Raw genomic sequence first — 25,810 nt, 5'->3', positions numbered from 1 at the left:
GTTTCTTTTTTAAATAAATGTCTGCTCTACAAAATTAGAAAGCTCTCACCCAGGATGACATTCAATAACAGTAGCAGGGACTTCTTCTGTAACTAAAAGCTATGGAACACCCTTACGACCCTCGGAAATAATCAACTGTGGTTCCCTCTGAACATCCAAAACAGACATCTGCAAAGCCTCATCAGATGTGCTGAAAGCTGGATACTTGCTGGCCTCCAACTCAGTCGGGGCAGAGGAATCTGACAACAAAGCCGGGCGAGCCTCCAGGTTCTCACTGACCTCAGGAGAAACACATGGCAGAGGCTAGTCAGTGGAAGATTCTGATTTTAATTTTTTCACCTTCTTCTCTAATGGCTGATCCTCGGGGCAAGAAGTTTCTTCCATTGTATCTTTAGTGAGAAGCTTAAGGGGCTGGTTCTCAATAGACAAAGGAAAGAAAGCCTACTACAAAGGGTTTTGAGAATGAAAGTCCGACAAATCGAACAGGTTGTATGGTTATGAGAAGCTCCTAGGTAAAAAAAGACTCATTGTGGCAGTCTTTAAGGGGAATCTGTCTCCTGCACTGGCATTTACCCTTTCTGGATGACATTAACCTCCTGTAGCAACAAAAAAAGCAAAACCCCAATGTGGTACTTATCTGCAATGACTCGGTACCAGCAAGAAGACGTAGGAGTTGAAAACGGTGAATTAAGATGAGTTCAAACTGGAGGAAACAATGTAGGTGTTCAGATCGTCTATCTGGAGAAGCGTTCAGATTGGCGACAAAGAAGTTCTGAGGATGATACATCTGAACCTCACCTTTATGCCCTACACTACATGAGGAGAGTACAGGTAACGTTCGGTGTACCTTAAAGCAACAGTAGGCTTTGGTATACTGGCTGACGCTGGGCTTCAACGGCAGGGAATCCCATAAGTGAAGAACACTGCAACAGTGAACATAAGGACATGTTTGTTGCTTACCCGCATCTGTTGTCAAATTCTTCTACTTAAAAATGTATTATAAGTAATGTATTATAAATCTCTTAAAAAACAAGTGATTGCAAAGATAGATACGTGAAAATGTGAAATTTGACAAGTGGTGAAGTTTATGATTAGTAATCATCCTGCAAAATATGCATACCCAAATTCATTACAAGAGTCTTTTATGAACTGATTTCACTGACTGGCATAAAATATTCATGATTAGTTACACTTTAGCACTAGTCACACACAAGTTAACATCTGCCTAGAACATGAAATTGACAATATGAACTATTTTCTATTAAGCAAATTTAGGATGCATTCAAGATTATTTCTACTTGAATTGTAGATGCAGTGCAATAAATAAAAGAATATGAAATTCAGAAAAGAGAAAGTTACCTTGTTTTGACCCATTATCTATGCTCCATTTGTCAGAACCATATATATTTGTTGCCACACAGTATACTGTACCATGGACAGATTTTAGGCGAATAGTTCCATTACTTCTAACACCATTGATTTGAAGATCATCTCCTTTTAATGTTTCTTCCTTGTCTCCATTTATTATATTCCATGTGATATTGGCAGCAGGATTAGCTTCACTTTCACAAATTCTACAGTATTCCTCAGTACTTGGAAGACAGGAGTAGAGAGACTTGATCTTGGGGGGATCTGCAATCCATAATGCAAATATTGGTAAGGCAGTATCGCAGCAGGGTTATACATATATACATATATATATATATATATATATATATATATATATATATATATATATATATATGTGTGTGTGTGTGTGTGTATATATGTCCTGTGTGTTTCCACAAGCTGATACATTCTGTAGAAAAGAATGGCTGTTTCCTCTAAATGCAAGTAACAGAAATGTGATAAGCATGTTTTTTTTTCTGCTCAAAATGTACTAACACAAATGGTTCTTCATACAATAGATTCATTAAAAATGCATAGAAATGTATCATTAAGAATTGTTACTAAAATAATCATTTAGTAAAGTAGTAGTTAATGTTTTGCTTATCTAATTTCTATATTACATTAGTATACGAGTACTAAATTCCACAAGAAAAGTTATAATAGATACTCCATTCATAAAGTTCATTAGCTCTTATTTGGAATTCTGTTTTTTTTTTTCAGACAAGCTATATTGATAAATTGTACAAACAAACCAATGAAGTAGTATTGTTTCAAAAGGGAATCATACATATGCATAGTTACATGTATAAACGAAAAATTATAATCTGCTGTGTTGGTTAGAAATGACAAAAGGGCAAATAAAAACATTATTTTGCTATATAGGTTCATAGGTTTGTAAACAGTTACTAGGCTATTGGCCTCAGGAAGCATTTTTAAGCCTAGCCATGTATTCCCATTTGTAAATGACAGGATAAATAACCAAGGGGCATATAGTTGTGCTTATGTGGCAGAGACTTTACAGGCTTCCACTGTCCAATAGGAGCATAGGTGCCAGTTCAGGGGTAAATTTCCATTTCACCAGCCACTGGTCCAGGTTACATTTAAATAGAGTCATAGACAAACTCTTCTTCACATGGATGGTAAGCCTGTTCCAGAATAAGGGTGGTCTCTCAGACACATACCTATCCCTCCAACATGTTCTGTTTATGTTGCAAACAAGGTTTAGGACCTTTGATTGGGTATTTCTAATGCTGTTAGACTTGTGGACATGCAGTAAGTCCATCAGTACTGGATCAGATGATGCCTTGTAAGTCAGGGACAGATCACTTCATAGTGGTCTGTGGGAGGCTGAGTATAAAGAGCTGGTTTGCGTATTCCAAGTGGTTTATTGTATTCTTTCATGGGGAACTACTGTGGGTATTCCAGTTGTTGCATATGCCTGCCAAGGTAATACCAAAGGCAGAAATGGTTTAATGAGGGCTGAGTACAGTGGGATAATGACATCTTTGGACCAAGATGCCATACCCATGCTCAAAAGATGCACAACATAGAATTAATTCTTTACAGCAGTAGACACATGATGGTCAAAGGCAAGTCACTGTTCACATATGTTCCTAGGTCCATAACCACTGGGTCTACTCCTAGGGTTCTATTGTCCATGTGGTAATTCCCAGGGGGTTGCTGACTTTCCAAAGGATGTTATTACGCATTTTTTGCATTTAGTTTTAGACCATGGCTCTGGAATTACTTATTAGGTTGTGACAAGGCTTCTTGGAGGATATTAGTGTCCTTGAGGGATTCTATAATTGCACCAAAGTTGCAGTTGTCAGCAAACTTGGTCAACCAGATACCTTTAATGTAAGCTCTGACATCTAAAAAGTAGATGCCAAAAAGGAGCAGTCCCAGCACTAAGCCCTGAGGGACTTCACAGTAACTCACCTTTTTGTGGAGATAGAGTCCCCTGTCCTGACTTCTTGTTTCCTATCTGCAAGCTAGTTGGCCATCCAAAGGGTGACATATGGAATTGCTTCTTCTTTTGTGAGTTTATTGACAATGCCTGAAATGGAAATAGTATTGAATGCTTTGGCCTAACTGCGGTGGTGGTGCTGCGGTAGCATTGTTGCCTCACAGTTAGACATTGCCCGTTCGATTCTCAGTTAGAGCATCTTCTGTGTGGCGACATGAGTGAATGGGCGTTCCTTCATTGAAGGTTGTGCATTAGGCCTGGCAAGCCAGCACGTAAAAATCCACTGCCAATCATTAGCGGACCGGAGTTCCGCTGTGGTGACCCCTAACCAGGAAAAAGCCGAAAGACACAACAACATTGAATGCTTTGGCCTGGTCAAGATAGGCAGTATGTACCATTTTGTCTTTGTCCATAACTTTGATGATTTTCTCAAAATGTCCATCAGGGTGAACAGGCACAATATGCCCTTGATGAAACCAAACTATGTTGGATCTAGTGTCAGAAGATTTCCATGTTTTTATTTATAATATCCATGATAATTCTTTCCATTACCTTACATATGAGACAAGTCAGATTTAATGGTTTGTAACTGCATGGGTAAGAAGACAGCCCACCCTAGTGCAGAGGGATAACTCTGGTAGCCCTTCATTCGATAGGCATTAAGCCAGTTCAGAGGCTAAGGTTGAATATTGATCTTAGAAAGTTTGATAAGTCATTCTTCATGCTGTTCAGGAGACATCCCAGGATATTATCAGGGACCCATAGATATAGTATTTTTTGCATTGGAAAGTGTATTGAGGACCTGTTTATTAGTGATAGCTGGGAGAATTATGGTCAAGGGTACATCTTAGCAGGTGTTAGGGGGGATGTGGGGTGAAATTACAGCTACATTTATTAGCCAGTAGGTTTGCTATATCCCCCAGCTTTGTATAGGTGGTTCTGTTACAATTAGTTCAGCACACTGTAATGTACTACCTTTGAGGTTGTGAACATAGCTGAAGAAAGGCTTTGTGGATCTCCTTTGAGTGTGTAAATATCTTTACTTCAAATTTGGCTTTGATGGACTTGATAAGTCTCCTAAGTTGCTTATTCAGTTTAATGAGGCATCTATTGCCTTGCTGAGCTTGCACTTCCTAGTTTCAGCCATGGTTTTCTTTGTTTTCTTATACAACTTGTTGATATTGGGATTCCAAAAGTGTTGCTTGTTCTTTGAGTTAGCCCTATGCTTATTATAGGTCGGTACAGATTCCTCATTGCAGTTGTTTACATGGGGATATAGGGTTTCTGTGAACATTTCCATATAAACAGCTGAGTTCACATAATTTGGAGAGCTAGAAATGTTGCCAGGGTATCACTCAGTAGTAGAATTTTTTCTTTGGAATGCTTCCTAAATGCCAAAGGGTTAGATAGGACCAGTGGTTTTAGTTTAAATTCAAAGGAGACGGTTTTATGATCTGACCTGATAAGTAAGGTTGTTACACATAAGTGGAGGAAAAGTTTCCCCATGTTCTTGAGAAAACTCAGGGCCTGTATATTGTAAGTTGCGTATGTTTTCCAGTTTATAGTGGGGTTGTTGAAGTACCCTAAGAATATAGTGTTGGGTTCAATGCAAAGTGACTCCAGTATGTTTATATATGCTATATTAGGAATCCTGAATCAAAAATGAACATCTTGGGCTTGCAATGATATGGTAAGGGGTTAGTTTATGGTGATCTGGACATGAAGAAGTTCAAGTGAGTCATACTGCTTGACCAGTCCTGAGGTGTGATTGTTTTTGATGAATACTGAGACACCTCCACCTTTTGTCCCTTCCTGTGCAATAGTTGCTCTAAATTTGTGGAAGGCATCACAGTCTAACACTGCCAGGGTACTCTGTGTGGCTTTAAACCATGTCTCAGTAACTACACAGATGTCTGTTTTCCAGGATGAGGAGGGCTTGTAAGAAGAGGAATTTTTTGTTTAGACTCCTGGCATTGAACTGCAATATCTTCAAGTTATCCTGGGTTGGTTTTGCTATGTTGGAATGTTTATCAGGTTGACATTGCCTAAAAAGGTACTATGGGGTTGGACAGGGTTTTAGACAATGTTTGAAAGCCCAAAAGGTGACAGTTGCAGACCATCCTTGTGAAGTGGTTTGTCTACCATATCCCACCAAGGTAACAAATATTGTACTTCCTTTGAATGACATCAAAATCTAAGCCAAATGTTAAAGTCAGTTATCTTCTGCTCATATTGCAATATCATCCCCAGAGAAGGTAGAATCCTACTCAATGTTAGGCTCATACCTGCCTAGTGTACATAATTTCAGAGCTCCATTATGTCTCTCCTCATATAGTGCAATGAGGTACGTCTCACTTTACTTATACCCACATGTAAAATGATAGAGTCATACTTGTAATTGTGATTCAATGACCAGACTGCATGCATGATCTTTTGGCTACTGTCATCTGATAGGCAGCTGCCCGTGACTCTCCTTGCCCAGCTTCTTGAGTGGAATATCTTTGTGTCTTACAATGGAATCACCTATAGCTAGAACATTAGCTTCTCTGCCGATTTGTTTATAGGCTTACAAGTTGAAATAGCATGTGCTGAAGCTGTATGTGTCATGGTGGATGTTGCTGATAAGAGTGTCTGTAAAGTTGCTGCAAAACCCTATTGTTATAGCTGCACCTATGAGTCCTCTGAGATTATGCAGATTCCTTTTTAGTGCCTTAGCATACATGAGTCTATGTGGCTGGTCTTTAGTGTGAGTGGTAGGTAGAATGTGATGTTTGGTAACTGTAGTGGCTGTATATGACAGCCTTGCCTTGGAAGACAGTGTATAAGTGCATTTCTCACACACTGTATATGATTGTTTTAGGTGGTTGCCAGCACACATGAGATAATTGCTACACTGTCTCAGGATTCCCACTTCCACCAAAAGTTTGCAGAGATAGGAAGAAAGTTCTCATCCATGGTTTCAGATGTTTACTCATAGATTACAGAGTAAGTTGCATGGGGGGGGGGTCTATCCACGTGAAACTATAATGTTTAAGACAAGATTGTTGGAACAATGCTTCCCTGTGTGCAACCCACAGTAACAGGGTAATACAAGGGTTTACAGTAGCATTGTTTGGGTGCCATTTGGCTAAGAACTACAATCTTAGCATAATCTCATAGAGCAATGCTCCTCTATGTGAAAAGTAGGTGTTAGTTATACAGCCACATACTCAGGGAATATCAGAAGGCAACTTCCATAAAGAAAGTTGGATTCCAAGTCCCTGTATCTATATGGGGTACTGCTAGCCACTGCTGCATGATGAGAAGCATAGTACAAACACAATGGCTATATACAGGCACAAAAAATCAGCAAGCAACCAAAATAACCCACTGATCAATCACAATAGCACACTCAAAGGTTCCTTCAGTGATTCCCAAGCAGAGAAGAATACAGGTTACTCTCTAATGCCAATAGATTGCTGACCTTACCTTTCCAAATGTAAAAATCACTAAAATAGGAGCTCAATGTTTGGAAACTCAGCAATTACATGAATTTGCCCAGAGCATATTGTGTGTGTGTGTGTGTGTGTGTGTGTGTGTGTGTGTGTGTGTGTGTGTGTGTGTGTGTGTGTGTGTGGGCATGGGGCCAGGGGGAGGAGATGATGGGGGGAGTAATGATGGGGTGGTGAGGCATCTGTTTCCTGCTGCACTTTAGGCTGTATTTTACAAAGAAAAGCTCTGTTCCCAAAGTAGGCAAACTATCTAAAAAGAAAGTTTAATTATAGAAACTGCTAAGAGATTAAATGTTAAAAGTATTTGGAAGAGAACTATTTTAGCCTGTAATACACTCAGTGGCAACTGGTGACTTCAAATCAAAGGGGGCTGCAGGAGACAGCTGAATGGGTGAGGCCTATGGGAAAGGGGTGTGACCAACTAGAAAGGGGTGGAGCTATGGTCAAAACCACAAAAACTGGGACTTTAATTAAATACACTGCCATGGGTGCCAAGCCATCATTATGAGAGTCCAATCAAGACAAAATGAAGTGGAGAAGAAAAAAAATTTCAAGGCACTGTCTATGTGACAAAAAGGTTGTGAGGCATAAAAAAAAAATACTTTTTAAATACATTACCAGAATGCCAGTCGAAATCAAATATAAAAAAAACAAGCACCACTCAACTCAAACCACTTCTCTTTGTACTGCAGTTCTAATTATAATTTATATTCAGCTTTATAAATCATTTTAACCACCAAAGGCACCTACTGTAGTGATAACTCCATCTCAGGTGAGTCCTGGGGTATGATGCAAATGATTAGAAGACTTCAACCAAAATGATTCACTGTTACAAAAATCACCACTGTGGATGGAAATAGCCACAAGCAGGAATCTAATGTGTGTGTGACATGTTAAGGAAGGAAAAACACATTAACTGGGCACTGCCCCAGCTTGTGTAAGTGCCATAAATAGTTTTTCGCTTAGCATGTACAGTTGCCATGCAGCATATATTAATAAGCATAGAATCTCAACTTGGGAATATAATATTTGGACTGTACAAAATGAGCTATAGGAATTCACAGGGATACTGGCATAAGACAATGATTCAGGTGGCATATATTTGCTGTGCAAATTAAAGGCAAAAAGAATAAAGAGGTCAAGTAGCTGTATGGTGCAAGCATAGACTATGTTTTACTAAATCAACTGTGGGTCTTTGTAACAGTAACATTTTAAGGCATTGTAATGTGGCATGACTTATAACACAATGTCAGATAGTGTAACAAAGAACATGTGGCTTCAGTATAACATCAAAATGTATTAAGTCAATTAGAAAATAGGGTTAGAATGGATAAACTTGAAGTTTAAAAAATTTAAAATAAAGAATTCCAAGACTGAAATTTAAAAATTGTGTGGGCAATTATTTTAACTCATGTGGCATAGCAAGGTTAAGGTAAGAATAGCAATGTATAGGGTTCATGCGTCTGTGCACCCTATAAAGAATATGTTATTGCAGCCTTGGAATTTAATGTTCCGAAACATCATGCTATAACCAGTCACAGAAATTAAAACAGGAAAACAGATGGATTATAATGAGTGTGAAATCGGATTCAGGCAATTAGGGTACAGGCATTAAAGAGGTGCAAAAGCCTTTGGACTAGGGAACATAGGCAGTACACATTGCAGCAGCATGTAGGCTGTGCATAGATAGGAATATGAATGATAAACTGGCCTTTGGAATGTATTTTAAGAGAGACACAGAAGTACTGATATTCACACATAATTACCATGGGGAGTGGTGGATAATTAATAGTTCAATATGCAGTAATTTGCTGATTGCACATTATATTACTGTTTAAAGAGCACACAGGCTCTGTGCCTGAAATACAAATCTTTTAGACTTAATAAAAGTCAAAATATAGTGAGGTTCCTCTCAAAGTGCCCTAACGAGTCAAATCTAGTTTTTGGTTCCAAGTTACATGAACGAGGAAAGGTTTTCAAATCCCATCTGTAAGCAGGAGCTACATTTCACAACAGAATCCTTACTGTGATTTTCTGTGAGGGGTCACCCTCTACACCTCTATGCAGGAGGCTTTGCATCCCACATCCCTTTTTTTTTTTAAATATCCTTCAAAATTGCTGCAGTTTTGGGAAATGGAAACCCTGCAGTGACCTCCATCAAAAGAGATACATTTCTGCACTTCAAAATAATTGCAAATTTAAGTGTCAGCTACATAATCAACTAAATCAAGATTTTCATACTGCTTAAAAGGGACAAACGTGCACTTCCTTACCTCTTTATTTTCTAGTATACATTATTAATCACAATAGATCTCTGAAAGATAGACGCATCACAATAGTTCCTTGTATTATTATGAACCTGGTTGTTCATGACACCCTTCAATGCAATATTCTACCTATATTAATCATTGTTTACTATTTCCCATATTTGTTGTCTTCCATGTATATTCATTTATTTACTTAAAAGAGTGGATGGACTGACCCAAGATGAGCCTTTTCAGTTATTTTATGAGACAAAAGCACCAAACTACAGACAAAATACAATAAATATTATTCAAAACCACAAAATACATTATGTTGATGCATGAATCAGTCAACATTCTACAATATTAGTACACCAAAAAGAGTTAGTAGCATGCCTCAAGGAAATGAAAACATTGGCTAAGATCATAATACCACATACAGTCAGTGAAGTCTACCGAATTCATAAACAGTCTGGAAAAATAACCTATGTCACACAGCAGTAAGATCATAAGTCATGTCTTATCTAATTACCTGAATAACATTCCTTTTCCTACTTGTATTTTCCTTCTGCAGAGCACAGATGCCTTTCATATGTAACTTAACCCAGAATTATTGGCTCACTCATAGGTTCATAGATTAGTACTAGGCTAACTGCCCTTGTGGGCCATTTTAAGCCTAGCCAATTACCCCTTGTGAGACTCAAACCCTGCACCTTGTGTTTGTAAGGCAAACACCTTAACCATTAGGCCACCCATGTGCCAGTTAGAATGCTACTAGTTTAGTTACAACATTTCGCCTGCATGTTTATTGACATGATTGGTAAGTGGTTTTGTGGTCTGAAGGATCATCATCCTGTTTTGTGGTTTATGATTTACAAATGCTCTTCAACTATCAGATAACCGACTGCAGTACTTTCAGTAGCCATTAGGCACGAGGTCTTGAAGCAAGAGATGCATTCATATACAGCAAGCAATTATTAGATAAAAAAATATATTTTTTAATGTATTCATTCTTACTGTAGTACTTGTATATTCCTTGCAGATTACACCATTGTAGCAGCAGCTTCTAACCCAATTCCTTGCAGTGTACACCATTGTAGCAGCAGCTTCTAACCCTTGCAGCGAGAGAGTGTCAAATGCAAATCCCCTTCCCGGGAGCCAATCAGTGCAATCCATCCACATACGTCACTGCAGACATTGCAGTCCAATCTCCTTCCAGTATAGACTTCTGGGCATCTGTACACTGATACCTTCTCATTTTAGTCCAGACTGGTTAAACGGCAGTCTGGATAGGAACTCGAACTCGCTGAGCACGCATGTGCAGTTTTGGGATTCGCACTCACTGAGCATGCACACACAGTTCTGGGATTCTGGGATCAAAGCTGATTATGTTATAATTCTGTTTTGCAGCATTTTATAGATGGGGGGGCTACAGTTCTGCAGTCCAATAGCACGAGTCGCCCCTGAATACACTTTCACTATGGCATATACATTTTATTATGCAGGTAATACAGTATTTCATAGGTTCATAGGTTCATAGGTTCATACTAGGCTATCTCCCCTAGGGCATTTATAAGCCTAGCCAGAATGTGTTTGGCTTTCGCCACCCATTTTAAATTAATTAATTTTGCTATGCCCTTTTTTAAGGTTAGTATACTGTGCCTCTGTCTAACAGTGACACAGAAGTGATACCTGGGGTAAACCTATGATCTCCCATCCACTCATCAAGATTCCTCTTGAAGAGAGTCAATGAGAGACTCTGCCTAACCTGGACTGGCATTTTATTCCAGAGTGAAGGGAGCCTCTGGGTTATGAATCTGTCCCTCCAGCATGTCCTATTTATTTCAGTGCTGAGGTTCAAGTCTCTCGAGTGTGTAGCTCGATGGGATTTGGATTTTCTGAGGTGCAGCATGTCCATTAATTCTGGGTTGGACATGGCTTTATACATCAGGCACAGATCGCCTCTGAGCAGGCGGTATGCCACTGAGTAGAGCTGGAGTTTCTTTAACCGGGCAGCATATGGCATCTGTTTGAGCCCTTTGATCCTATTGGTGAGGTACTTTTGGGGTCTTTCCAGTTGCTGCAGGTGTCTGGTAAGGTACATCCCAAAAGGGGCATTGTACTCAATTATGGGCCTGATGAGGGATGGTTATAGGGGCACGATGACCTCCCCTGATCTAGATGTGAATCCCTTCATGATTAGGTGGGCTATATAAAATGTTTTTCTAACCACTTTGGCCACGTGGTTGTCAAATGAGAGATTGCTATCAACTTGAGTCCCCAGGTCCCTAATTACTTCTTCTGTACTTAATGGATTACCACCTATGTGGTAACTTGTGGGCACTTTGTTTTTGCCAAAGGGGATGATTATACACTTTTTGGCGTTTAGCTTGAGGCCATGGCTCTGGCACCAGTTGTCTGTTTCTATGAGGCCCTTTTGGAGGATGCTTGTGTCGGCTGGAGTGTCGACTATGGTGCCCAGTTTGCAGTCATCTGCAAACTTGGTCAGCCACAGTCCTTCCGTGTTGGCCTGTACCTCCGAGAAATATATACCGAACAAGAGAGGTCCCAGGACTGAGCCTTGTGGGATGCCACTTGTAACTGGTTTGGAGTCTGACATGGCTCCAGCAATTCTAACCATGTGGGTTCTGTCCTTGAGCCAGTTTGCAACCCATCTAGTGACATAGGGGTTTATATTTAAGCTGGTGAGCTTATCTATAATGCCCGAGTGGGGTATTGTATCGAAGGCTTTTGCAAGGTCCAGGTAGGCTGTGTGGACCACCTTCCCCTCGTCAATGGCCTTGGTGACAAAGCCAAACTGAGTAGGATCCAGTGTCTGTAGGTCCCCAATATCTTTATTTATGAGGTCCATGATGATCCTTTCCATAGCTTTGCAGACCAAGCTAGTCAGGCTTATGGGGCGATAGTTTCCAGGATCCGTTGAGGGACCACCTTTGTGGAGAGGGACCACTGTTGCTGTACGCCACTCTTTGGGTACATATCCAATAGTAAGGCTGAGATTGAACAGTAGTTTTATGTTTGGGTTTAGCTCTTCTTGGAGTTCATGTAGGACGCAGCCCAGGACACCGTCTGGTCCCATTGATGCTGTGTTTTTTGCTTTGGAGAGGGCAGCTCTTACCTGAGCATCTGAGATGTCAGGGGGGCAGTACACTGCTGGGATAGATATTTGCCCTTTTGGTGCTTTGGTTTCCACTGCATTTCTGTTTGACAGAATTTTAACAGAGTAAAACTAGAGTTAGTGGCTGCAAAAACTGATGATAGCAGCCATCTCTTTCCTATAGTGAATGAATAGAAATGTTACAGAGCAGCATTAAAGTTGTCAGACAGCATTACCTTGAATGACACTGAATTGTAATGCATTGAATGACCCTGTATTGCAATTGATTAAACTGTGGGTAGGGTCAGCATAATGGTTAAGATTTTTACTTTCTGATTCTGACCTCATGTTATTGGCTGGGCTTAAAATGTCTTTTCAGGGCAGTTAGCCTAGTATTCACAAATGACCCGGTGACGTGTGTAGGCAGTGAGTGACTGGTATCCTATCCAGGGTTATTTTCTTTGCTTTGTACCCAATAAATACTCAGATATGCTCCAGCTACCCTGCAAAATTGAACTGAAAGATATGAACCCATGAAAAGACAAATTAATGAATGTTGGTTCAAAACTGACAAAGGTAATACATTCCAGGCAAATGTCCATCTCTCAAGAGCCTTCATTACTGGAAAGTTGTCTCCAGAGGTTTTAGTGTAGTTTTAGGAGATATGTTGTTAACTTTGCTTGTTATAGTAAAGTCATTCTGAATGTTCTAGAGAATATGTAACTTAGAGTGCTGCCAGAGAAAGAAACTTTCATTACAATGCTATTGCTGGTTTTCTCTACCACTTAATTCATGATAATCATCATGGAGTTTAAGCGGCACTTTTTTAAATAATTCTATTTAGTTTCTTTAATCTGAGGTCTAAAGGATATTTTATCAAAGAAGGTTATCTTTGACTGGAACTCTGATATGAGATAGTGCTCTAAGAAAACTTCATGCTTGGAGGGATTGGTGTGTTTTGCTGGCATCGAGTAGACGTATATCGTCATATACTATACATAGCGATATTAAGCTATGGAAGGTCTAAAGAGATGTCATTGATAAAAAGAGAGAATAAAATGGGGCTTACTACTGATCCTTGGGAAACATCTGTAATAATGATAACAGCATATGATAAGATATTATTGTAGTAAATTTGGAATGTTCTGTCTTGAAAATACTAGGACAATAGATCCAATTTTTTATAACTATTCATATATAAACAAGTTTCTGTATCAGCAAATCCTTCAAATCAGGCAATGTATTGTTGAAACTCTTTGCTCTGAGTACAGCAACCTTAAAATAGCCCAAACTAACATTTGCTATTATAGAATGTATAATACATGAATTTTGTTTGCAAAAGGCACTACCAGGGTAGAAAATTTCTTAACCGATATGCAGAAGCCTTGACTCAGCAGTGTGAACATTGGCTCTAAATGATTGTCACTGTTGAAGTGGCACCCCAACCCCATGTGCAAAAATGAGAAAAAGGGGTTATGGCTGGATCATAGGATCATAGGAGGTTACTAGGCTATCGACACAGATGAATGCAAAAGCCTTGAGGATTAGATGGCACTTATGGTCTCTTACTACTCAATCCCTGTATTAGGTCACAGAGGTGAAGATCACACATGACAAAGTAGTTCAGCCTGTCAATCATTGCCTCCCATGCTGGCACCTATTGCATCCCCTGGAATGACACCTGGTGATAAGCCAGTTGTTAAAATCAATAATATTGACTGAAATTATGGGTTCATTTTAATGGCAAGATACTTCACCAGGCAAGTGTTTTGCTTACCTTGGAGAAGGTTCAACAATCTCTCAGTTTATCTCCTTGAAGGTAAACCAATGAAGAGCACTCATCCTGATATGAGCAACAAAAAGAGCATAGTCATACATTGGGTTAGGGTTTCTAAGGGCTCTGGCCACATCACATACTCTGACAGCAGACAGACAAGTCACTATGACTCTATCCTTGCATGACCTGTTGAGTGGCACATCTGTGCAACTGACTGAGAATCACCTGATACTAAAACAATACTATGAGTGGTTTGAGCCACAGGAATTCTTACAGATATAAGCTTAGAGTGTGACTTGGTGCAGGTGTGAGTGCAGATGCAAGTGTGGATATATTAGAGTGATTAGCATTATATGGATAAGGTTTGTTTAAATGGTGTGTTGGAGGTTTAACAAACACATCAAACTAGACATATCAAACAAGTGAAAAAAATACGGAAGTTCCCAACAGAAAATATCACTAACTTAAAAACCCTAAGCTAACAGAAAAGTCTGGAAACATTGTCTCTTTATTCAGTGTCCCATAGACTCCTACGGGGTGATCTGTGCCTTGCCTCTCAGGCCATTAAGGACCCAATAATCCGTGGTTTCTTGTATCACTATAAAGCAAACAATCCCACTAATACAAAAAAGAAAGAGTTAAATCTACGTCAGCAAAAAAATAAAACGTATAGGATTCATTGCACAATGCCTTCCCTACCTCTGGAATAGACTTTCACTGCAAATTAAGCAGAGTGACACATTATCTTCCTTCAGACAAGAACTAGATGACTGGGGGGGTATTTACATATTCACCCCTGGCTTGACTAGTCTAGCTCTCCTTGAAAAAGGACAAAAGGTTTACAGGTGGGGACTGGCAAGATGTAAATGGCAACTAGTCTCAGTTGCCTTTTGTCTCCTATGATCCTGTATGATCCTGTGAGGGGGTTATATTTTTAGGTGGTGGTGTGATGTACTATTAAAATGCTTACTGATAAGTATGGTAAGTGAGGGGTTAGCCTCCAAATTCATCAAGTATTTGCACCTTTCACAAACTATTTCAGTGAAAGATAAGATTCCACGATTGCCGGTAAGCATAAAACTATTACTACACTGCCTCAGGGTTCCTAAAGTTAGCAAGCTGGCAATAGATTGGGTCACAGCGAACTGTGAACCCATGCTGAGAGAGACTATTAAGCGACCAGATATTTTGTAGCTACATAAGTAGTTAACTAATACAGGGACTGATCACTAAGAGACCACAAGGGTCACCTAAAATTAGAGTGAATGAGCTGCTCATAGGATTCATTTTCAGTGTTAAGGACTACACTTGAACAATGAGAAACACAAAAGTCTACCACAATAATTCTTAGACAAGAATAAAAATGCTATTAAGTCAGGAATTGCCAATACTTCAAGAACTGTCAACATTGTTCTCGTAAGTAGTGATTACATTTCAGTTTTGATATCTGAAGGATTACTTTGATAGCTCTTATAATTTCAGACAAAAAAATGTGGAAGAGGGGAAAATTGCATCTAAATGGTAAAACTTACAGCACAATCAAGATCTGTACAGATGCTACTCTTTGAAGGGTGCTCTGGGTTTGCAAGTCCAAATTCAATTTATTTTGCATTTCACTGCTATTAAAGCTAGTATTTTAGTTATTGCACCATGTAGCACAAGAAAGATTTGAATGTCTAGCTAGGCTATACATTTTGAAGGTACATGTGTATATATATATATATATATATATATATATATATATATATATATATATAAATATATATATATATATATATATATATATATATATATATAATTTAAATTTGAACAACTTTCCTTAAAATCAGGGGAAGAACAGTAAGCAATACCTGGCTGTGTTGGCTTGCATTGCTGACTTTATTATTTGAAGGGATATCAAAATGAGCTAATAAAGATTTTTAGGACAATCTTCATTAGATTTGAAAAAAAGAAAATCACCAGCCAAAAGGTCCAGCTTTGACACAGTGCATGTCACCTAACCTATCACCTTTCAAGGTCTCTTCACCTATCCTCTTCTCTATCAAGATTCACTGAAGATTGACCCAGAAACATGCATATATCGTATATTACACTCTTCTTGATTGTATACATTGCTCAATGCTTGTTCACTAGAATGTATATACACATTTTTTAATTAGTTCGAACCACTTTGTTACTGCTTACATTTCTGTATTTTCTGTTTGTGAAATGCTTTGTATTTTATTTGGGCTCTGCATGAAATTGATCAGTATTGATCGGTGCACTACCCTGGTAAAAAAATATAACTAAATAATTAAACATTTAACAGAGGGGGAGACAATAATGGAGAAAACAAAAGAATATTTCCTACCCATTTTAACCTGAAGATTGGGACTGGACTATTTATTAAAGAGTACAGATAATAGGTGTGGTGAAAGCTTAAACTCCACTAAAGCTTAGAACAGATAAAGTAAACTCAGTATGTTAAAAGCTTGCTCAATATCTAACCTTGATGAAAGTAATGATGATTTTTTTAGCTATATATTTTCTTATGACCTAAGTCTCCCACAGATTATTTTTATATCTATTTAGTGCCTTTTTATGGCACAGTCTGTCTCCTGAGCATACCTGTGTTGTAAATTCAAGTCAATATCAATGTGGCAAATCTCTAGACCTACGGAAACCTTGACCCCCAAATGCATCCAAACCTGCATAGTTATCAAAATGTGTGTGGTGTATTCAATGGACTGTGTTATCTTGCCGTAGTTAGTGTTCTGTGGGGGCGGGGGAACGTGCATGATATAAAGGCTGCGAGACAGGAAGTTGTTGCATTGCATTGCATGTATGTTGGCCGGTCAATAAAGCTTGGAGTTGGTACCAACTGCACACCTTTGTCTCGCGTCTTCTTTTAAGGTAAAAGAATACGACATGGTGTCAGAAGTGCTGTGTGGCTGTGCTTGGGAGTGCTGACCTTTTGTCAAAGATTGTACGAGGGGCCAAGTGGTGTGGAAAGCGGACATGTCGGACGACGAGAATGGTCGGCAGCCACGTGCGAGAATCAATATGGCGACCAGTGCTCCCAATGCTACGTTCAGTATCCAGCCGCCAGAGCCCTTTGATTTCTCCAAGCCCCACGAATGGACACGGTGGATACGCCGGTTTGAACGGTTCCGGCAGGCCAGTAACTTATCTTCCAACCCGGAGGGGAACCAGGTGAACACCCTGATATACTGCATGGGCGATGAGGCAGATGATGTCTTGAGAGGCCTCAAGCTAACCGAGGCTGAACACCAGGAGTATGCTAAAGTGAAGGAGGGTTTTGAAAAGTTCTTTATCGTCAAAAAGAACATTGTGTATGAACGTGCACGATTTAATATGAGGAAACAAGAACTGAATGAGACTGTTGATGCTTTTGTTACTGCCTTGCATGCTTTAGCCGAACACTGCAATTATGGGACGTTACATGACGAGCTTATAAGGGATAGAATTGTTGTGGGCCTAGCAGATACTAGACTGTCTGAGCGGATGCAGATGGAAAAAGAGTTGGACTTAGAGAGGGCTGTAAATATGGCCAGACAGTCGGAGGAGGTTAAGAAGCAGCAAACGGCCTTGCGGTGTGACAGTCCCGCCTTGCAGTATAATGTGAACGCTGTGCAGTCACCTCCGGACACCAGACGCAGACCGGAGGGCTTGAAAAGTTGGGGCAAGGCTTTGGCGCCAAATTTTCAGCGCCAGCAGCAAAAGAGTAAAGACGCTCCAGTCTCGCTGTGTTACAGGTGTGGGGGGCCTTTTCACCATAGACTCCTATGCCCCGCGACTGCTGCTAGATGTCGCTTGTGTGGGAAGAAGGGCCACTTCCAGCGGGTTTGCCGGCAGTTCAAGGCAGTGCAGAGTATTGAGGAAGACGAGGAGCCGGGGGAGCGGGACGAACAGGGGTTCTTCCTTGGCTCTGTCTCTTCCGGGAACCATTCTTGGCTTGTGGAGGTGCAAATACTGGGCACACCTATGACTTTTAAGCTTGACACGGGGGCAGATGTCACCGTTATCTCCAAGTCAAACCTGCACCACTTGTTCCGTGGGAGGAACGCTCCTGTGCTCCAGCGGCCGGAGAAACCCTTGCTGGGTCCTGGAGGGATGCCATTGGTGGTTATAGGATCCTTGGAGTTTCAGCTCAGCTACGGACAAAGACAGACATGCCAGAAAGTGTATGTTGTGCAGGGACTCCGCATGCCGCTTTTGGGCCTTCCTGCTATTTTGGGACTGGGTCTCCTGAAACGTGTTGACACTATCACCATGGCGTCTTTGAAGGCCTCTTACCCGGAGTTGTGCTCTGGGTTGGGGGTAGTGCAGCGGAAATATCACATAAAGCTGCAACCACAGGCGGTGCCTTATTCCCTGAAGACTCCCAGGAGGATACCACTGCCATTGATGGGGAAAGTGAAAGAGGAGCTAAAGAGGATGGAGGCGCTGGGTGTTGTTACCAGAATGGAAGAGCCTACCGATTGGTGTGCAGGCATGGTGGTAGTCCCAAAGAAAGACAGTAACAGGCTGAGACTATGTGTAGACTACACTAAGCTAAATGAATACGTATGCAGGGAAAGGTTCGTGCTGCCCTCGGTTGAGCAGAGTCTTGGGATGCTTGCTGGGGCGAAGGTGTTTAGCAAACTGGACGCCAATATGGGATTTTGGCAAATTCCTTTGTCGAAGGAGTCGGCTGCGCTTACCACATTCATAACCCCTTTTGGCCGTTTCCGTTTTAACCGCCTTCCCTTTGGCATTAATTCTGCACCGGAACACTTTCAACGCATGATGGCAGAGGTCATTGAAGGACTAGAGGGGGTGATTTGTCATATAGACGATGTGTTGGTCTGGGGGCGTTGCCAGGAGGAGCACGATGCCCGACTTCATGCAGTACTTAAGAGACTAGAAGAAGCTGGTATTACGTTGAATATAGAGAAATGTGACCTGTCGAGAGGCACAGTGACCTTCTTGGGCCATGTCATTACGAGTTCTGGTATAAGCCCGGATCCAAGGCGGACCGCGTCCATCACGGAGATGACAGCACCTGCTACAGTAGGAGAACTCAGAAGTTTCCTGGGTATGGTGAATCAGGTGGGGAAGTTCATCCCTCATTTGGCTGAGAGGGATAGGGCTTTGAGAGACTTATTATCGAAAAGGAACAGCTGGTACTGGGGTGGGGATCAGGAGAAGGCATTTAATGATTTAAAAGAGGCAATCACCTCACCTCCAGTTCTGGCTGTGTATGACCAAGAGAGATCTGAAGGTTTCCGCAGATGCATCATCCTTTGGGTTGGGGAGTGTGTTGCAGCAACAATGGGAGGATGGCTGGAGACCCGTGGCATACGACGAGGTCACTTTCACCCACAGAGCAACGATATGCCCAGGTTGAAAAAGAGGCTTTGGCGTCTACCTGGGCCTGTGAACGCTTCCGAGATTACCTATTGGGCAAATCATTTTGTCTAGAGACTGATCACAAACCCCTGGTCTCACTGCTGGGCGGCCAGGCGTTGGATCTTTTACCGCCCAGAATTCAACGCTTCCGGATGAGGCTGATGCAGTTTTCGTACACGGTGCAGTACGCTCCTGGGAAATCACTGTGGGTGGCAGATGCCCTGTCACGTTCTCCACTTAAAACCAAGTTAACCCCGGAGGAAACAGAGTTAATGGAGGATACGGATATCTATGTGCATAGTATTGTGGAAAACATGCAGGTGAAGCCATCCTTCCTCCAAACCCTACGGGAGCAGCTGAAAGCGGACAGTGTGTGTGTGCGGGTCATGGACTTGTGCAGCCAGGGGTGGCCGCCGTATGCGAACCAGGAACCTTTACTGAAGAGCTACTGGCCAGATCGTTCTACACTGACAGTGAAAGATGGGTTGCTTTTGAAAGATTCGCGCCTTGTTATTCCCTCTGCCATGCGTAATGAGGTGTTGTCGAAGTTGCATGAGGGACATCAAGGCATTGTAAAGTGCAAAGCCAGAGCCTGTCAGACCGTTTGGTGGCCTGGGCTCAGCCAACAGATAAATGACATGGTCTTAAGATGCAGGACGTGCATCTCAGAGAGAAGGAATCCTCCTGAGCCCCTCCTCCCAACAGCATACCCTGACCGTCCATGGCAAAGAGTGGGGGCGGATTTGTTTGACCTGAAAGGACATACTTACCTTCTTGTGGTAGACTACTTCTCCAGGTTTCTCGAGATCGCATTGTTGAACCATACCACATCTAACGAGGTCATCATCCACCTAAAATCTTTCTTCGCTCGCCATGGTATCCCAGAGGTACTTGTGTCTGATAATGGTCCTCAGTTTTCAGGGCAGTCTTTTGCGGCCTTTGCAACCGCTTATGGCTTCGACCATGTTACCAGCAGCCCCAGGTTCCCGCAGAGCAATGGGGAGGCGGAACGGGCGGTGCAGACGGTGAAGAACCTGCTAAAAAAAAGTACAGATCCGTACATGGCTCTTTTGGCGTACAGGACAACGCCGCTGCAGAATGGTTATAGCCCTGCGGAACTTCTTATGGGACGACGGTTGCGGACCTCCCTCCCGATTTATCCTCCGCAGTTGGACCCTGCGCTGCCTGATTGGAGAAGGCTTAGGGGGAAAGAGGGGGAGAAGAGGGTGTATAATGGCGAAAACTACAACAGACGCCATCGGGCCAGGCCGTTGGGGAATGTGTTGCCTGGCGACCAGGTGTGGGTGACAGATCTGAAGACCCCAGGTATGGTAGATCAAAACCATTGCTCGCCGAGGTCTTTCAAGGTAGACGTGCCACAAGGGACTGTGCGGCGAAACCGGGTGCATTTGATTCCCTTACCTGAGCCTGACTGTGAATCAAGCCCTGGGTGTCGGGAAAATGTGCCAAGTAAGATCGAAGAGGCCTTGCCATCTTGCAAGGGCCTTTCCCCGGAACCCCGGGCTCCTGATGATGTGGTGAGGACCAGATCTGGAAGAGTTATTAACAAGCCGGACCGCTTGGATCTGTGAAGTTCCGGGCAGAAATAACAATGTCTTGGGGGGTTGCAGTAATCTGAATGTGGCTAAATGAGTTTTTGGTGTCAATGTACCAAGTTGTAATAAAGTGGGAAAAATCGAATAGATCTGGGTTTGGTGCAAAGCGAAAGGGGGCTTTATGGAAAGGGAGATGTGGTGTATTCAATGGACTGTGTTATCTTGCCGTAGTTAGTGTTCTGTGGGGGCGGGGGAACGTGCATGATATAAAGGCTGCGAGACAGGAAGTTGTTGCATTGCATTGCATGTATGTTGGCCGGTCAATAAAGCTTGGAGTTGGTACCAACTGCACACCTTTGTCTCGCGTCTTCTTTTAAGGTAAAAGAATACGACAATGTGGTTTCAATGTACTGTTAATATTCCCCATATACATGGTTCAGTGCCTAACATTCAATCAGAGCAACTAAAATGTGTGGGGGTATCTGTGCATTTATAAGCTACACCATTGTCTTGCACCATATCGCAAATGGCATGAGCCTAGAACTAGATGGTGTTAATGTGAAGAAAGTTGCATAGAGTAGCAGAATGGGAAACTCTAGTATAGTATTTATATGCAAATATTTGGCATTCTTTTTAATATGCAAATATTGCTTTTCTCTTTCAAAAAAAAAAAAACTCCCAAGGCAGTCATGGCTCAGTCTGGATGCCAGAAGCAGTATGCTAAAGTAAAAGCTTTTAAAGGAACAGACTCACATTTTTCAATAAGTTCTGATTCTGCCAACAAGGATTTGTTGCTTTTCATCTGAGACTCGAGCAAAGTCTGCTTGTGGACACTAGTAACATTTTGCTAAAGCTGCTTTAGAAGGATCATGTTTTGTTATAAAAAGAATAAAAAATGCTGACTGTGGCAAACTGAGGGGCTGTGGCCTAGGCAGCCATAACATCTGTATAGTAATTTGTAGAGGGCTTAGTGTACCATGTAAAATATTAGGCTATTGCTGCCAGCTGAAAAATCAAGCAACAGACAAAGAGACTGACATAACTTAAGCTGAAAACAAATTTATGCAATGGAAATCTTAGGCCTGTAACTATTTAATTGCACGAATCTGATTTATATGCTATTCATCTGAGCATAGTACATTTTTTATTTTATTTTCAATCTGTCGTCAGCCAATTTGTTTGAAAAAACTAGACTGAGAGTAATAGACAGTGTTCTAAGAATCACTGCTGTTGTTGCTTATGCTCTCTGAACTGAGTGCGGACATATAATGCTTACTGTATCGTTTAATACCCTGCAGGACTCCAACCAGTTTTTGCCTGTTAAGTACAAGAGCCGGCAAGGTAACATTTTAAGCTATAGTATTCTCCTCACCCTTGGAACTTCTATAGCCATTCTCATTTTAAAAACAGGAAACACAATTTTTGTCAGCAGATTAGGACTGCGTTGCTTTCCCTGCCTATCCTTTATACTATATTATAAATAAGCAATTTTTATTTAAGCAATCATCCAGAGCACTGGATGTGTAGGTTTACTTTTCCATGTTCCAATATCTAGTATCCTACTTCTTCTGGCATCGTAACAACTTCTTCAGGACTGTTCATGCATTCCTAAGTTGTGCTGCTGTTAGAAATTTAATGACTGCTTTTGTCTAGTTAGTACAGACATAATCAGAAAAAAAACTCCACAACTACATTTAAATATTACATTACATTAAACTGCATGACTGCAAATGCCAAACAGAATGCTAATAACATACAGCATATTTTTAAGCTAAACATGCTCATTATGAAACTACTAATTAAACGCTGACATCTACTGGCCAAAGTGAAATAAATACACTCAACAACCAGGAAAGATCAAACAAAATGCAATAAAACTAAAACATGTACTATGCTCGGATGAACAGGGTATAAATCAGATTCATGCAATTAAAATTGTTATAGGCATTAAGATGTTCATTGGATAATGAAATCAAATATATAGCTGAACTGTGGTTCTGATTGCATTATAATGGTTTCATGTTTAATATACTGAATACGTTGAAATGTTCATTTAAATTAGGTGTCATATCACCCTTCAATTGTAATTGGCAGGGAACATCATATTTTTTCAAGGAGATAATTAAAGTCTTCCCCCTATAACATGTAATAACTTTGTCCACCACATCAAAATCAACTTCTAAATAAGGGAAAAAAAGAGACAAGAAATGTTATGTGAAGACAAGGTAGTGTTTTTATTCATGCTTTTTATTATATAATTGTGTTAATCTGTCATGGTAGATATCTTCCTGCTAGTTCTCCCAACATAAATACAGAGGTTGAACATGTTGCATTGTATATAATGCCTATAGCTTTGCAATTACAGTAAAATAACTAAAAGGCCCTACAGCTTTCCTAATTTGGTGCAAATATAGCTAGTTTTTGTTCTGATTTCCTACCAAGAAGTGTATCATATAACTGGTTTGTTTGTAGTTAAAAGCATTTTCTAGAGTCTCCTTGCTCCTTTATCTGTTTAAAACCTTTATGTAAAGGCTCACTGCTGTTTTTCTGCTGTGATAAACATTCTGTAGTGTTTTCTGCCTAAGTAGTGTTAGGTAGTAGCTGGAGCATTGTCCATATTCAGGCTTGTCTTCTGGGCCTAGTTGGTTGTTTGCACAGGCTGTGTGTCTAAGCACATGTTCCAGGCCATCTTAGTTTAGCAAAAAACATTTTGCATTTCAGTGAGAGTGCAATGTTTATAGTCATTGGCTGACTGGAGTTACCTGGACTGCAGCTTGGAGTAATCACCTCATTGGTTCTTTTGAGCTTTTTTAAAGTTGTTTCAAGTTTCAACCTTCTGTTACTTAAGAGGTTACCTTGTGAGTCTTTCTGCCATTTTACACAGAGTTAATCAGAGGAATGGCACTGAATAAAACTCTGATCTGTGATATATAACTTTAAGTATCCTGTTTCTTTGCATATTTTTACTAGTTATTACTTACAGATATTTATAGTACTTTTATTGTCTGCTGCATACTTTTTACTGTATTTTATAGCTATAAACTAATCTGCACAGTTGTACTAAATATTTCTGCATCACAGGGCCTGATAAATAAGGTTTTTACTGTTACATGCTTTGTAAATCTTTTCTAGCTAGTTTTTGTTCTGATTTCCTGCCAAAGAGTGTTCCATATAACTGGTTTAGTTTCCCACCTTCCCTCCCTATTGGTATCCTGTTCTTATACTTAGTGGCTTTGTAGTTGCCCACCCCTACAGTAAATTTGATCTGGGACACTCCTCCCAGTCTAGTGTCATTAGTTCATTTCACCTAATACAGAGAGAACATTTGAGAAGGCCAACCCACTTCGTTTTTTAACCTCAAATTATCTTCTGCTCCTCCTTCCTCCCTTTCCACTTTATTAAAACAAATTCTAAATTTTAAGCTTGTTTCCTGCCTTTCCTGTAACTAGTCTAGTCCAGATACAGGACTGTCTGTAAGCTTCTGAGTGTTTACAATGTCTGCTCTTCAATTTTTCCCTTAGATCAACTAGTTCTCTCCTCTCCTGCACTTTTACTAGCTTATTAATCTAGCACTTTACCAGACTTTTTGTAGCAATTATTGTAGCACACAAAAGTGCTACCAGCACTAAACGTTCTACAAGGAAACAGCTCTAGTATTTATTATTAATGTCCAGCCCTCTAGGCATGTCTAAAGGTCAGTTCCCTGTGCTTTCTCCTATTAACCTGGTGAACTTGGGCATCTGAGGCAATGTAGCAACTGTCTCATGTACACTGACAACCCTCTCCTCTTACCTCCCAACACTCAGACTTGCAAGAGATGCATTTATATATCCAAACTGGAAGCCACGCACTCTCCAGCCAAGACTGGAATAGCTGGTCAAGAGGAAAAGGTAAACACTTGCAGCACACCACATATAGTGTACCAGAACACACACCAGCACTGCCTTTACATAAAAACACAAACTGCACACCCACCTTCGCAGAGGCTCTCAATAAAACAACCTACCCAAACAGCAGAGACCTCCGAGGCAGAAATGCACTCGACCACCACAACACAACACTAATCACGTGACACATAACTCTCCTAAACAGTGTGCCACTCAACCAAAGCTGCTAAAGCAAAAACAGCATGCCCAACACACTAGTCATAGGTGACTCAATAGTGAGGCACACTGATGTCCCACTCACTAGGTTCAATAAGGAGAAAGTAACAGTCAGCTGTCTGTTAGGTACTAGGATCCACCACATAACTCAAGCACTTAGGTCCCTCAACAACAGGTACAAATATGGTTCTGTCATTGTACATGTGGGTGTAAATGACCTGAGACATACCTCCCTGGACTACATGAAAAGAGACATGGAGGAATTCTCGGAGTATGTAGCCCAGGCGGGTATGACCTTAGCCCTGAGCAGCATCCTACCATCAATGAGAATGATACCACAGTACAAGCAGTAAATGATTGATTTCAACAATTGGCTAAGTTTCTGGTGTCATTCTAAGGGGATCCAGTATCTGTTTGCCTGGGATGACATGACTGACAGACAACAATGCTTTGCCAGAGGTGGCCTGCATCTGTCACTCCTAGGCTTCTGGATACTGGCCAAGGCTCTTGCAACCCCCATAGTGCCTTTTTTATATGGTGTTTCAAAGACCAAATTACCACCATAACAGCTACAAACAAATGCAATCTGAGGGTCATGCTGCTCAATGCTAGAAGTCTAAATCTCAAAATGCACTCACTAAAAGCACTCCTTAATATGGAGAACATCGACATTTGTGCTGTAACAGAGATCTGGTTCAAGGCAGCAGAAAGTATCCCTGCACTACCAGGCTATAACGCATTCCACACCTTTTGGCCCCAGAACTTGGATCGAAGCT

The 25,810-nt window shown here is 41.0% G+C and overlaps 1 protein-coding gene across 1 annotated transcript in view; it reads right to left on the bottom strand.

Annotated features, from left to right (window-relative positions):
- Positions 1-25,810, bottom strand: part of LOC122800485 — a 215,108-nt gene that overhangs the window by 131,918 nt on the left and 57,380 nt on the right. Inside the window, exon 4 of the mRNA XM_044069926.1 lies at positions 1,360-1,632. Coding sequence (XP_043925861.1) covers positions 1,360-1,632 — 273 coding nt within the window. The remainder of the gene's footprint in view (positions 1-1,359; positions 1,633-25,810) is intronic.

The sequence above is a fragment of the Protopterus annectens genome, chromosome 4.part0 (assembly GCF_019279795.1).
Source record: "Protopterus annectens isolate FY-2018-M chromosome 4.part0, PAN1.0, whole genome shotgun sequence".
Taxonomy (NCBI): domain Eukaryota; kingdom Metazoa; phylum Chordata; order Ceratodontiformes; family Protopteridae; genus Protopterus; species Protopterus annectens.
Note: the sequence above shows the minus strand (reverse complement) of the source record. Positions and strands in the feature narration are given on the sequence as shown.